The sequence below is a fragment of the Pipra filicauda genome, unplaced genomic scaffold, assembly GCF_003945595.2.
Source record: "Pipra filicauda isolate LSUMZ 115617 unplaced genomic scaffold, ASM394559v2 scaffold236_size1216567_pilon, whole genome shotgun sequence".
Taxonomy (NCBI): Eukaryota; Metazoa; Chordata; class Aves; order Passeriformes; family Pipridae; genus Pipra; species Pipra filicauda.
In genome coordinates this window covers 956,641-971,889 of record NW_024104350.1, presented here as the reverse complement: position 1 = coordinate 971,889, position 15,249 = coordinate 956,641, and the positions used below count along the sequence as shown (strand labels likewise).

At 45.7% G+C, this 15,249-nt stretch overlaps 1 protein-coding gene across 2 annotated transcripts in view; it reads right to left on the bottom strand.

Moving 5' to 3' along the window:
• The window catches only part of PAX5 (paired box 5), a 127,979-nt gene that overhangs the window by 80,761 nt on the left and 31,969 nt on the right, over positions 1 to 15,249 (bottom strand). For both annotated transcript variants that reach the window (XM_039381688.1, XM_027723365.2), the window contains exon 6: positions 2,191 to 2,366. In XM_039381688.1, the coding sequence (XP_039237622.1) occupies positions 2,191 to 2,366 (176 nt within the window). The remainder of the gene's footprint in view (positions 1 to 2,190; positions 2,367 to 15,249) is intronic.

Genomic DNA, 15,249 nt, shown 5'->3' with positions numbered 1-15,249 from the left:
CCACCACTGATTTAGCTCCTACAGCATCACTTTGGAGTCCAGCAGAACTCTGGACAGCTTGATGTCACAGGCAGACCTTGCTTTACTACAGCAATCTATTGCAAGGACAACTGTGGTTTTCCAAGGCACATCATTAATGTTCTCAGTATTTTCTTTCTCATTGATTTCTTCAGCCTTACTAATTGATGCAGACAGCTTCTCTGCTTTGGTTAAGCATCATGACAGCTTTGCTTGACTTACCAAGGAGGTAAGACATGACTGTTTTGGTAACGGCTAGGGTTCATAGCCGTGACCCTGTGAAACACAGCAAGTCTTACACATCTGCTCACATTGAAAGTTACAGTTCACACACCATCAGAAAGCAGAAGTTGACCCCAAAGAACCACAAGCCCTTGACCATGGTCCAGCCTTCCAAAAGCAAATGACCATGCTCCAAGCTATATGAAAGCAAACAACTACAAATTTCTCTTGTAATCAAATGCAAAAATGCCTAAGCAAGATGCTTCTGCAAAGTATCTTTTGAATCTCATAGTGTCACATTTCTTAGCATCTTATTTGACTTCCCAGAGCATTCAGAGAGTCCCCTGTTCACCAAACTGATAGCAGCATATCTCCAATTTTAATAATCCGGTTGCTCAGAGCTGTTCTAGTCACAGCTCCTTACATGGGCCTGGGAAGATCCTTGCTCCACCAACAGTCATACATCCCAAATTTGATAAATGAGATAACACTTCAGCAACATCCTTATTCAAATCTCCCATTCTTCCTATAAAAAAAGGAAAAGTTTATATCTGGATAAATGTTCACTCGCTGCTGGACTGTCTCCCATGAGCTACAGCTGTCCATGACTCAGGGGATCCAGAACACAGAAAAAAATACACAGTCCTCTCCCATCCTTGCTCTCTGTGCAATGACTATTTGGGCCCGTAAAAGTTTTGCAGGGACAGATCTAATACCACACAGTTCCTAGGTGACCAATGCTGAAAAGGCTTGCCACAGGTGTGGGCACAGTGCCTGTCCTCTCCACTATCACCCGTGTTTGGATGGGATAACCACCATCTAGTGGTACATGAAGGCCACTTCACCTTCCAGAGACAATGATGGCTTGGCTTCCCATCTTTTTTCAACTCAAGTTCAGATCTGCAGAGTTTCTCAGCATGTGTGAATCAGGGAAGCCAGAAAACCAGCAGAAGCTGGTGAAAAGCAAGTGTCTCTATGAATGAAATAACAAATGTGAGCCTAAAGGCATGAGGAATTTCTACTCTACCATAGGACTTTCAGCGTAAGTAATTTTTTTTTTAAATGTATGCTAATACACATTCCTTGAGTGGATCCATGATGGTAGTAATCTGCCATGAGAGAATCTCCAGTGGCCCTCAAAAGTACAGATTCCTCCAAAGGGAATCAGTGTTTGGCTGCAGTTAGAGGAGTCCATCCCCCTTGCTAAAAAGCACATCTGTTATTAAGAACCCTGAAGACAAAAAGCTGAATACATCATTGAGTAGCAAGCTAGACCAATACCAGTGCTGACAGCAGTATATTAATTTCTACCTCCTTCTCAGCAGCTGAATTAAATACTGCTACCCAAGAAGAACACAGAGAGATGTGGCTCATCAGTTTTTGCGTGTGCTTCTGCATCGTACCTGCAAAAATGGAACTTTCCCAGAATATTAGTGCCAAGTCCTCCTCAAACACACTGCTGATCTGTAGGTGCAACTAATTTACCTTCACATGCTAATGGGTGTTTCTCTCAGCAAATGGCCAGTTACACACCTAATAAGCCATTTCTGGATACGAAAATCTGATTTGTGCCCACAGTCATGATAACTAGGAACCAAAATTAGGCACTGGGTTTTGCAAGTCTTCCTCTTTTTATCTGCAATGCCTGCTTTTGATCTAACAAAAACATTAGAAGCTGTGATGCTCTTTAAAGGCTCATTTGATGCAACCGGTCCAGATCAGGCATAATTTCATACCCAAACATTTGCTAATGTTTGCTGAATGAGTGTTTCCTTTATTTTTTAATAGACTTCCATGGTTAACATGCACTTGGCTGAGATGAGCTTGACAACACACCTGTTTTTCTGTGGTTGTCTACTGAAACTCTGAGCAGCCTTTGGTGATGTCCACCAAACAGACCTCTGCCAGCAGGAAGCATATCAGGAAAACATGAAATACTTGCAATAGTACCTGCTCTGGTTTGATGGGCTCAGTTGTTGTGAAAATGTCGGAATAATGTTGCCTCTCGAAGACACGATCCAACACTTCCAGCTGCTGCTGGGTGAAAAGGTCTCCTCGCATCTGTTTCCGAAGAAAATCTCTGCTTGGGAGAGAATGGCCATTTGGCACTGGAGATTCCTGAATACCTTTCAAAGATGAGAGAGAAGAGGAAGAGTAAGTAGTCATGTCAGTGATGAGGCCTATAGAACAGTGTCTCATTTCGTCCCTTGAATAGACGTGGGTACTACTATGGTGATGTCATGAAGACCTTTAGAGAGGTTACATATCACTGGAAAACGCACTGGACAGCCAACCCTCAACCCACCAACGATTTCACATATAATTTAAAGGCAGGGCAAAGGATAATGGTCCCATTTCTTCCTTCATCACTTTTACTGCACTACCTGAAAACCTATCTGGTTCATGGTTTGCATGCAGGAGGACACAGGAGGATAATGACAGTCACGGTAAACTTCAGTTAGCACCCATACACTCTGTCCCCTTTCTGTGCTATCTGCAAATCCTGCTCAGCTCCATCCTGTGCTGAGCTCTGAGCTATGGGAGTACCCATGCTGGGAAACACAGACTCTCTGTGAAGCATCACCAGCAGCACTGCTCAGGTATTCCCAAAACGCAGCCTGCATTGTACAGAAGTGGGACATCCCTGGGCTGAGTTACCACTGCAACACCCTCAAAAAGGCCTGATCCAAGGCACTGTTCTGACACTCCAATTCACTCAGTATTTCCTGGGTTTACCGGCAGGTTGCAAGCCTGGGCTCCAAGGCACGTTTCCCTACCTTTTCCCTTTGGCAGAGAGTTTCAGCAGAAGTCTTAAGTGACAGCCCATGGCTGAAAAGCCACAAGACAAGTTTGAAAAATGTTTAGGTTGGCAGTCTGAAAAGACTTTTGCAATACAGGGGCTTGTTTCAATTTGCTTTTTGCAGATTCACAGTGGTTTCCTACTTTTCCTTCACCTGTCAGTACTGGAAATGTATCTTTTATGCAACTAAAAGCTGAGGTCTGCAGTATTCCCAGAACTCCAGGAGGTGGAACTCCAAGAACAACAGTAAATATCAGATTTCTTCTCCAGATGGCAACATCAGACTAGACAGAAGGAGGAAATGTTTTAAAAACAGAATCTTTCTGCCAGAATAGTTTTGAGGAGTAGAATTCAAATGCATCTTTAATGGCAAGATTTCCATGAATGCTGCAGTGGCTTACAGTCCAATAAGTCTGCAGAGGAATAACATGACCCAGATCTCCTCTGGCAGATGCTACATCAAGTTTTTTGATGGCAAGTATAAAGGTGATCTGACAGAAGTGATCTGTGCAAAAACACCCTGCTGCTGTAGACATCAGTTTTGTCCACAAACACGTACCAGCCATCAGTAACATGGGTGATGCACATTGGACAAAATTTTTACAAGGGACTATTGTTTTGAGATCATCCTTCAGCACAAATGGATTTTGCAGAATATCCTGTCTATCCAGAGAACTGGACTGCTATAAGGCAGAACTGTCAGACTGGGGGACCAACACAGGAAAATACAGTTTTCAAACTCGGTTTCTAACACTGAACTGAAGCAGAATAGTGCTTATGCTGAACAGGCATTAGATTAAGCAATTAATGCTGGAAACTTCCTTCTCTATTTCAGATCAGCGGTTTTGGTGACAACTTCATGTTTAACTGTTTAGAGAAAGTCATGCAATTTTATCGAGACTAGATGATGATGGCTTTTGTGAAGTGCAAGGATAGGTTTATTCAGAGTTTGGCATCAAAGTTAAAGCTTTATGCACTTTTATGATAAAGGGCATGATGAAAGGGAGTGAAATGATACAAGACATGACATGACCTGGAAAATGTTCTTGGTGATGCCGGTACAGTCTGTGCACTGTTTGTACACCCAGAGTTCAGGTGTATAATGAGATCTCATCGTGTTTGAAAATGGAGCAGCCATCCCACAGGTGTGCACTTGTGGGAAACTGAATCAGTGTCCTGAGCAGGGTGGGATGCTCAGGAGGGACTTGGATCAGACTGGCTGGGTGGCTGCTGGAGCAGGTGGGACAGGTGCTGAAGCCTAGTGCTGGAGGAGGGGAGGTGTGAGCTCTCCTTGGGCCATTATGGCAGGTCTGGATGTGTTACATTTTTTTAACACACTTCTAGGGTTAAATACTCATCCGTGACACGCTTTCTGGAACAGCAGGAGAATATTTGAAATTCCTAAATGTGGCTAAACAAGAATTTTGGTGATACTCACTATACAACTCACTTGATTTAAAATACTGTTTTTAAGACTAAGGACCAAAATAGGAAGAAAAAAAGACCCTTGACCATATCTTCACAAAACATTAGAGCATGTTTAAAACCCCTAAGGCTTAGTATTAAAACAAGACAAAATATAGAAATCCCATGGCAGGGAGTTGGAACAAAATGATCTTTAAGGTTCCTTCCAGTCCAAACTGGTTTATGATTCTATGATTCTATTTAAGTACTGTGTTATAGTGTGAGACAGACCCTGCCCTGGTGCAGGTCCACTTGAAAGTCTCAGTGAGGCAACAACAGCTGAGAAATGGATGCCGTCCCCAAATCCAGCTGGAATAATATTTCCAGTGTTATTAATAATAAAGATGTGCCATGAAGTGTACATCTCCATGGTAGATCTGTCTGAAGTCAAAAGGAATCTACTGATTTTCAGGTTGGGTTTAGGGGTTTTTTTGGATCAAGATGGTTTTACAGGGTGAATCATGAAGTGAATAGCTAGTGCCATGAACAGCTCACATTCATAAAGGACATGATTTCTGTCTCTAATTTGTACTGTCCAACTTCATTACCTGTTATCATACCTAATTACACCACCTTATAGGGAAATGCAGGCTAATTAAGGGAGGATGTTATTCACCACATTTAAAACATTATGAAGCAAATGAAATATTACCAGGAGGCAAAAAGGTGATTTGTTTCCATAGCATGCCTGTAAGTTAGTCCAGAGAAGATAAAGACTCTGTTTAATTACAATATGGAAGGTTTTGTTTAAAAAGTAAGCTGAATTTTCTTACCACCTTCTCAGGATTGTGTGCATTTGACAGACAGCTGCCTCATGCTCTTCCCAGCAAAGCATTAGTTTTAGGACTGCGTATGTGGTAAGAGATCTTTGTATTTACACTATTTGAGTTTTCTAAGCACTGGGTTTTTTTAAAGAACAGTATCACTAAAAAGCTTTATATTTTGAAGTGTATCTAGCTGATCACTGTGCAAATATTTTCTAAAGAAATCATTACATTTCACAAAGATGGGTATAGGTTTTACCATAGATCAAAGTGAGAAAGAGGGGGGAAAAAAGATAAATCATCAGAGATCCAAAAATACTTTTCATTTGGAGAAGATATCAGGCCATTTCGGTGGCACTGATAGAGTCTCTTCTCTGTCTCCATTACCCATTGAAGGCAGCCAGAGTCAGGAGCTGACTACGCTAGATTATATTCCCTATAAGGTGGTCACCAATATATATATATATGATCTTCAACCTCTATTGATTGACCAATTTCACAAGCAAAGACTGGTGAAATGAAGCTGAAATGAACATCATGCTTTAACTCATTGAACCCATCAGGCCTGAGTTAATCTCACTGCCCACTGTCTCTGATAGAATTCAATTGATCAATCATGTTTCGGTGATAGTACCATTTCAGTGGCTTATTGCTTCTTCATTTCAAGCCTTGACCTGTTAGATATACTTGGACCAGCTCAGCTCCTTCTGGAGACACATAGACTCACATCTGCTGATGACAGCACGTTGTCCTGCCTCTGGGCTTGGGAAAAGTCTGGGGAGTGCTGCTGAACACTCCCACCTTTGCATTCTGTTTTTACATGTATTTTACCAATTTTGCAGTCAGGATGGTGTGAGGACACGAGGAACCCAAATGGCTCAAGCCCCCTGCCCTCTGATCAGTGCTTGGACAAAGCAGGGACATCAGTGGTTTGGTGGCCATCTGGCTCCAGCTCTCATGTGCAGCAGAAGCTGTACACGCTGCCAGTACGTAGCAGACTGTACTGGGGATGGTCCTGACTGGGCACTGCCAGCACACCCACACACCCCACAAGCACAGGGCTGACCAGGGCTCACCACACCTGTGGCTAGCACTGGGTGGCCAGTGGTGATGTCCCACCTGCGACTTCAATGCACGGCCAGCCTGGGGGCATCCCATTTGCCCCCAGCCTGGCCTCCCTCCTGCCCTTTGCTCCTGCAGAGTCCCCTGGCACTTCTTGGAGACAAGGACCATTTGGACTCTGCTGCATCTTGGTCCCAGCTGCACTTAGCCCAGTCAGCAGCAAAAGCAAGGTCCCTGACTCTTGGCAGGTTGCCTTCACCACATGCACAGTATCACAGACCAGGCTGCATCTCCCTGGCTCCCTGAGGTGAGACCTCATCACACCACACCCCTCTCAGCAGCACCTGTCTGCACGCAGGATACAGCTGGCCAGTCCCTGCGGGCCCAGCACCAAATTTGCACTGGCTCTGGGGAATAGAAGCAGCAAGACGGAAGGAGCTGAGCCCTCTCATTGGCCTGTCAGTGCTGCTCTTCCTAAAACACTCAGCAGCAGAGAGATTAGCACCTTTATCACCAACCAGCCACTTCTGGGGTTTCTTTGAGGAGTGAACGAGCTCCTCTCCACTGTTAGAACATTTGTCTCTAGGACAGCTGGAGGTCCTCTCTGATGTACGAGCTGAAGCCAGGTTGTACACCCACAAGATGGACGAGCTGGAGCCATGCCAGTGCACTCACAAGGTGTCATCCTGCAGTGCTGATGCACACCCAGGGTGCAGCTCCACAGCTGCAAAGCCACACCACAAAGCTGGTTACGGGCATCACCAACAAAAGAGGTTTGATTTAACAGAAAAAATTTCCCATAACATTACAGCTCTCCTCCTCCTATAGTTATTTAATCCTGCAATTGCCATATGGAAATTTTGTTATTTATCTCCTAGGAAAGCCCTGCCGTCTCCCCCATCCCATGCACAACAAAGGCCTGGTGGGACCTCACACCTTGGCAGCCTCAGTGCTTGTGAACCTGACATCCTATACATCTGAGCAAACACTTGTGCAAATAGTGCCACTGAGTGGAGCTGGATTGCTTGTGCACCTGTCCAGGCTACCAGCAGGGTGGACTTTGCTCACGCCCGTGCAGGATGCTGCTCTGGAACACCATCCGTTCCTGGGCCTGGCAGTGCCCCAGGGCTGAAGGGGTACCCAAATGTCAGAGCATCCAGGAGCAGGGCTGGGCTTGCTCTGCTGCCCAGCAACCCCAGCGAGGGCTGCAGTGGTGGAGGGGATTCAGGTGGACTGTCTCCCACGATGCTGCAGGGATGCAGCACAGCTGGTTGTGCAGATGTGCCCACCCCAGTGGGGGTCCCAGCATACAGGAGACAGCGACGTGTGGAGCAGCATGAGCTGTTATTCTGACTGTTCCTAGTCTGGGACCTGTCAGTTCAGCCTCCACACAACACCCTCAAGGAGCCACAGTGATGCCCATGGGCACTAGCCATGTCAGATTCCACTCGAGAACGGTGGCTGAAGGGACCGATGGAACCTCTGCAGGTTTGGTGATTGCCCTTCTGATGCAGTTTTACATTTCAAAAACTAAAAATTATGTCAGTGATAGCCCCTTGCACTGTGGGGAATTCGAAAGGGCAGAGATGGAGGTTAGAAGGAAGATGCTAAGCAAAACAGAGCAGAAGCCCCAAGCCCGGCCCACAAACAGGGGGAAGGTGCATCCCCCCATGGCTGCTGAGGCCACAGTAGACTGTGACATCTGGACAAGTCCCCGGGTCCACAGGACCCCTCAGCCATCTGCTGCATGATGTAGGAATGGGCTTGTACTTCTGTAATTTCTATAATAATTAGGGGAGGTATAACTACAGTAATTACGTAAGTCATTACAAGTTCTTTAACAAATGATTGCAAGAAACTGATTGTTTTCCTAATCTATTTCTGTAAGCTGTGTTCAGCAGCAATCTTTGGAGACATGCACTTTATATCATGTATTGCCAGCTCAAAGTACATTTTTAAATGCTCATTGAAGCAATTTTAACATAGTTTATACCTACTTCCATACCATGTCATAACACAACTTTTCATCACTTCTTTCAAAAAATAATTTCTAGCTATGCTTAGGAGACAAGGACTAATGCAGGTTACAGATGAAACTATGTTCTGTGTACCTTTGGAAATGCTAAACTGGCCACTGGTTATGAACAGCTGGGAGAGTATTTACAGCTTTGAAAAATACTGGGAGACAGAAATTTGACAGTCAAAGGAAACGTGGTGGTAGGACATGCAGCCCAACAAGGTCTATGCGAAGAGTGACCACTTGGGACAAGGATTGATGTCTTCTCACTGACAGAGGACAGGGTTAGATTGGATATTGGGAAAAAATTGTTCCCTGTGAGAGTGGTGAGGCCATGGCACAGGTTGCCCAAAGAAGCTGTGGCTGCCCCTGGATCCCTGGAAGTGTCCAAGGCCAGTGTCCAAGCTCCCGGGGCTTGGTGCAACCTGGGATAGGAGAAGGTGTCCCTGCCCATGGTAGGGCGTAGGATGAAATAGGGTTTAAGGTCCCTCCCAACTCAAACCATTCTGGGATTCTGTGACTTGCTGTCCTTATGGAGCAAAGTGCAGCAAAAAACAGAGCAGGAGACAGATCTGTAGGAGCCAGCAGGAAGTTTGCACACCCGGCATTGCACACCCTGCAACAGCTCAAGCCTGTGAAGACCTGGAAGAGGCTGACAAACTTCTACTCTCCCAAGGAACTGCCATTTGATAAGAAAAATATGGACTATTCTATTGTTATCAGTCAAAACTCATCTTTCCCTGCAAGCTTAGAACTGCAAAGCAATTTTTCAACCTAACACCTTGAATTCTTCACAAATGACTGTCTGGGAAACTTACCCAGAGAAGATAAAAGTGGCGAAGAGCTCGCCCACATCCAACCCACATGATGAGCCCAGCTGAGAAGTACAAAGAGCAACTGCTGCATCCCAGCAAGCTCTCCCTGGGGGAAGAAGCCTTCCACTCCTGCACTGCCCAAGATCCAGGCAGAGCTCCTGGGAAATGCAGAGAACTCCCAAACAGAGATGCTGCTCCTCCTAAAATGCAAATTCGTAGAAAACATTCAAGCAGAACCCCTAAGATATGACAAGGCTGGATTTACTACAAGCAAAGGAGAGAAAAAGACTGTGGAGGATGGAGCTCACTCCATCAGCAGCATGGCTGCTCTGCACTGTCTCACAAGTGGAAGGTGTCTGTTCACACTTCCTACATGATTGTCCACAAAGAGCACTCACAAAGAGCTCTTAATACCTGCAGATTTTTCTTGTGCATAAATTAAATATGTCATTTTCCAAAATCAAGAATGATAGTCTGCAGCCTGCACGTTTTCATGCTTACAATGAAGCAAGCAATGTCACAGACAAATTCAGTGTATCGCCTTACAGCTATAATGCAAAACACAGGAATAAAAAGCCATTATAAAATAGAATATGCAACTACAAATTTTTACAAGTAACACAAGGTACAAATTTAATTATATTTTTATATATTTTATCCACATCAATTAGTAGGAAGGAATTATGTTTTAAAGATCATCCATGTGGCTCCTGAGTGTACTTCCTACACTCAGGAGCCACATCTGTCCATCCATTGTCCTTTGGCTGCACTTCCTGTCTGCCCGAACATGAACGCTCTGCTGCCGTGACAATAAGCCAGAGGTGTTCCCAGACTGGATCCACTGTATCATGCTTAAACAAAGCCCAGCAGAGAGGCCAGGACCCACATGCTGCCAGGCATCCATCCACTCCGCTCAGTAATGCCAGTGGAGCGCTGCACTTCCCATCTTCTGTTCTCCTCCAAGCACAGGCGTAAGATGGAAAAGGTCCATCAAACAGGCTCCTGAAGGAGAGATGCTGAGACAGTTTCTGGATCCCACTGAAGTTGGCTGTGACAGCCAGCGACAGGAGTGAGGAGCGTGGCTGGTATGCCAATGCCAACAGCTCAACCTGGGCCACCAACCACCGTGGCAGTCCTGATGCAGTTTGCTGCCTTTTGCATGGTCTGGCAGCTCCCACAGCCAAGGAGATCACCACCAGTGCCCAAGGGGTTGACGCTGATCGGAAGTCTCCCTAGCTGCACCTGTACTGTGCAGGGTAGCCTCTGCATCCCCCAGCCCCAGCATGCCACTCCAGGAGGGAGAACACAATGCTGCTGCCACTCCTCAGCTCTCACCACTGCAATTTGGGAGATGCTGTCTGCCCGCACAGGAGGTACTGTGAATGAACAGGGCATGCAGACCAAAATTTGGTGGCGTAAGCTGCAGACACTGGTTCCCTGAATGTCTCCAAGGCTTTCAACATGGTTTCCCATAGCCTCCTCCTGTGGACTCATAGGAACTGCTATGCTCAAAGACTGGGCTCACATTAACCTTATGAAGTTCAGTAAAGACAAATGCAAAGTGTGGCACATGGAAAAACATAATCTAGGAGTGCCTCACAGGCTGGGATTGATCCAGCTGGAGAGCATCTCTGTGGAAGGGGCCCTGGGGGTGCTGGTGGACACCAAGCTCAGTGAAGTGACTAGGGTGCTTCCGTGGCCAAGAGCCAGTGGGATGCTGGGCTGCATCAGCAAGGTCATCGCCGACAGAGATAGAGAAGTCAGCACCTGGAATACTGTGCTGAGTTTTGCACCCTGCTGTGCCAAACGGATGTGGACAGATTGGAGAGGGTCCAGAGAAGGGCCACAAAGATGATCCAAGAGCTGGAAAGTTGCCATATGATGAAAGGCTGAGTGACCTGAGTTTGTTCAGCCTTGAGAAGAGAAGGCTTAGAGGAGACCTTATTGCCATGTTCCACTTCTCCACAAGAAGATGGAGACTCCTTTTTTACAAGGAGTCACATGGAAAATATGTGGGGAAATGGGTACAAGTGACTCCTGCGGAGATTCCAGATGGCCACAGGAGGAAAATTTTTCAATCAGTCATTGGAATAATCTTCCCAGGGAAGAACTGGATTCCTAAAATGCTGGGCACTTTTAGGATTTGGCTGGACAGAGTGCTGGACTCTCTTGCCTAGACAGTGCTTTTGCCAAGAATGGTTGGACCAGATGATCCTTGATGTCCCTTCCAGCCTGATGTTCTAGGATTCTGTACGAAAAAGGCAGTTGGTGAAACAGTAAAAATGTTATATCTCTTTTTATGCTTGTATTTTATGGTTCTGCCTTAAATGTTCTCACACACTGGAGATGGAACAAAATTAAACAGCCAAGATTTTACTCTTAAGGAAAAGTAGTATAACTCTTTGCTAATTGTCATAATTAATTTGTGTCATTTAAACATTAATTATTTATCCTGCAGTAAACTCAACAATCTACAGTACCACTCCCCTGACGCTGTGCTTATCACAGAGATGCCCTTATTAAGCAAGGTGGGAAAATCTCCCTGCACGTACTTGTGTTATTTCAAAACCTGCTTTCATTTAGTGGGTCACCTTTTGGGCTGCATCACAGAAATTCTTCCAAACATTTCTTGAGCTGGAGAGCCTGTTCCTGCAGGCTCGGTTGTGACAAAGATGCTAGCAGCAGCTGAGATTGACCTCATGTCCCTTCCATCTAATGAGATAACTGCTCCAGGGAAAAGAATAATATTTTTTTTTAAAAGTAACACATATATTGTTCGTATTTAACTTTATGTTTGTGTAAGTATATATGGAGAGAGAGACAGAGAGAGAGATATGGCTAAAATGTGGCAAATAATTTTTGAAGACTACTGTATCTGCGGTTCCCTCTCTGTTCCCAACAGCCAGCTGTTGGCAAAACAGTGGTTTGCATGAATCAGTAATGGTGATCTGAGAATAAATGGCAGACATGGGCCTTGCCTCTCTCTGTTTGCTTGGCGGTGCAGAAGCCAAGGGCAGGGGATGTGACTCTGACCACACTGCAAAGTTGCAGTGAAGGGGAAATTTTTGACACTTTTTTATATATAAAAGCAGTTATAGATTGAAACTGAATTTCATTTGCAAGCAGAGATCATTTCTGAAGAACTGTGTGAAAAAGCCCTACTGGGGAAAATCCTGAACACGTTGAGAGACCCCATCTTGAGACTTTAAAATGAAAGTTATTTTAGCTTTTCAGTTCAAAATCATTTTAGTGCTTAAATGTAAATTAATCATCTTACATAAAATCATAGAATCACAAATTCAATTACGTTGGAAAAACCCTCTAAGATCATTACCCCACCACTGCCGAGATCACAGCTAAACCATGTCCACATGTCTTTTAAATCCCACTAGGGCTGGTAACTCCACCACTGTCCTGGATAGCCTGTTCCAGTGTCTGACAGCCCTTTCAGAAAGGAATTTTTTCCTAATATCCAATCTAAACCTCCTTTGATACATCTGGAGGCTGTTTCCTTTCGTCCTATCACAAAATCACAGACTGGTTTTGATAGGAAGGGAGCTTAAAGCTCATCTTGTTCCACCCCCTGCCATGGGCAGGGACACCTTCCACTAGCCCAGGTTACTCCAAGCTGCATCCAGCCTGGGCTCGGACACTTCCAGGGATCCAGAGGCAGCCATAGCTTCTCTGGGCAACCTGGGCCAGGGGCTCCCCACCCTCACAGGGAAGAATTTCTTCCCAATATCCAATCTAACCCTGTTCTCTGTGAGTGTGAAGACATCACCCCTTGTCCTGTCATTTATCTATCTATCTATCTATCTATCTATCTATCTATCTATCATTTGCATTTAGAAGTATTTAAAAGTAAATGAGCCATCACTCCTCATGAGTGACCAAGCCTGGGTATCAGTCCCTTCTTGCCCACCAGGTGCTCCTGTTAGTGAGGTAAAAGACAAGCACTTTTCCTTTAAAAAGACTTACAGAATCTCCAGGAGAGGTTCATTACAATTTTTCAGGGTGTTACTTCCCCATAGCTACTTGACTTTAATCCTTTTGAGAAGAAAAGCAGCCCACTCAAGATGCACGCTGGCTGAAATTTTTCTTCCTTACATATGTAGGGGTGTGTATACATAAACATTTACACATAGTCACGGGTTCTTCGCAGAACCACACAGAACCACAACCACTTCCCCACCCCAGTTAAAGCCAGTGCTGACAAGACAAAACAACGCAGCGTTCGCAAAAATGACTGGATTGCACCATGTTGCTTCTAGGGAAAATCTCTGAAAGAGACCATTTTTTTAGATAAAAAGAAAAAAAAAAGAAAGAAAACTTGCAATGAGTACCTCTGCTGCCACTGCAGAAGGGTAGTGGCTAGGGGCTTGGACAGAGAGGCTGTTATCCCCCACAGTAGGAAATGAGGTGTCCCTCCACCATCATCCATGCCAACTTCCCTCTCCCTGAACAAAATGCGGCAGCCAAGGACGGAGGGTCTGCTCTGCTACCACCAGTGGGATGAACCAGAAACACACTGCTGGCACCCCACAACCCGGCATCATCCCCCTGGGTGCCCACCTGCACCAGCTGAACCTCTCAAATGCTGCCAACTCCTGTACACGAGTTTGCCCTGTACCTAGCTCTCGAGAAGGCACACAGAGCCCGGGGGCTACACACCAACTCTAGTGTATTCCATGCCACTGGAATGCGGGCACCAGTCGTTACCATAACACACTCGATTGTTCTCAGCAGTGCTCCAACAAATAAAGCCATTAATTATAGCCTTTCCCTCAGCCACTGTTGGCTGGAGCAGCAATCAATGTGCAACCCCTCATTGCCTGCTCTCGGGGAGCAGAGACAGATGCCATAAAAATGATCCGCAGCCCACGCCGATCCCCGCCGGCGGGCTGTGCCCAGGAATGGCCACCACGCTGCTTTGACACACGATGCTGTATTTATTTGGCCTGCCACAGCCATGGGGAAGGTATCCCATTAGGCAATTATTTTTATCTTATAACGTCAATTTACTTATACTGATTGGCTTCCTGCCGCCAAATATCAATTAAATTGCAAATGCCTGCTGAAGCTTATTTTATGTCTCCTTTCTCTTTCCCCCATTTCCCTTCTTTTTTTCTCTCTCCCCTTTTTTACTTAAAGAGAGAGAGAGAGAACCCTATGTTCGAACATAATTTAGTTTATTTCCCTTTCCATATCTCAAAGGAAAATCTATATCTCCCTCTAGAAGGCCATTTGCCCTCTGTTATTGGGAGCTGAGGTATCACAGCAGTGGGCAATTTGTTTCAACCGGCTATCGGCAGCCCATCAGGACTCCTCAGGACCTCTGCCATCTCAATGCAATTGTATCTGGTATTGCCACTTATGATTTGTTTCTAACAGTACCACCAGATGAACAGATTTTGGATCTCACAGGATGTGCCCACCTAATTCCCTCCTGCCGCAGCCACATCCTGTCCCACAATGCCCATTATCTGCTGATGGAGATCTCTGCTTGTCCCACTGGCAGAGACCCTTGTTGGCTCAGGCTGCTGCTCCCTGACAGTTGTGTCTCAGGAGGTGACAGAGTGGTTGGAGCTGCTGGAGGTTGTAAGCTGTTCCAATGATAAACTGCTGCACAAGCAGGCTTGGACACATGGTGAGCACAGGGAACATGAACCTGTCCAGCAGCTTCAAGTGGGTTGTGCTCACTTCGTCATGGGGATGGGGGCTATACCTGTGCACACTCATCACCCAAGCAGCACTCAGTCACCTCTGACCTAGGGGAAAATCTAACCAAGGCACGGCATCTGCTGGTGCCTGCGCCAATGCAATATGTAAGACACCAGTCCCTCACTGCTGCAACCTTCCAGAACCAGTGAAGATGACCAGCACAAAACCCTAAAGCATCATACTTCACAAGCAAACACATAACCCATCACAACATGCTAGTGCCTGCAGAGCCCCTCTGCCTGTGCCTGCAGGGAAAGGGAAAGGGGGTGGTACTCCTTCACACTAATGGGGCCAGAGGGCTTGAGATGAGCTTCGCTGATCGAACTGAACATCCCCAGCAGCCAGAGACCAACAGCGGCAGTGTAA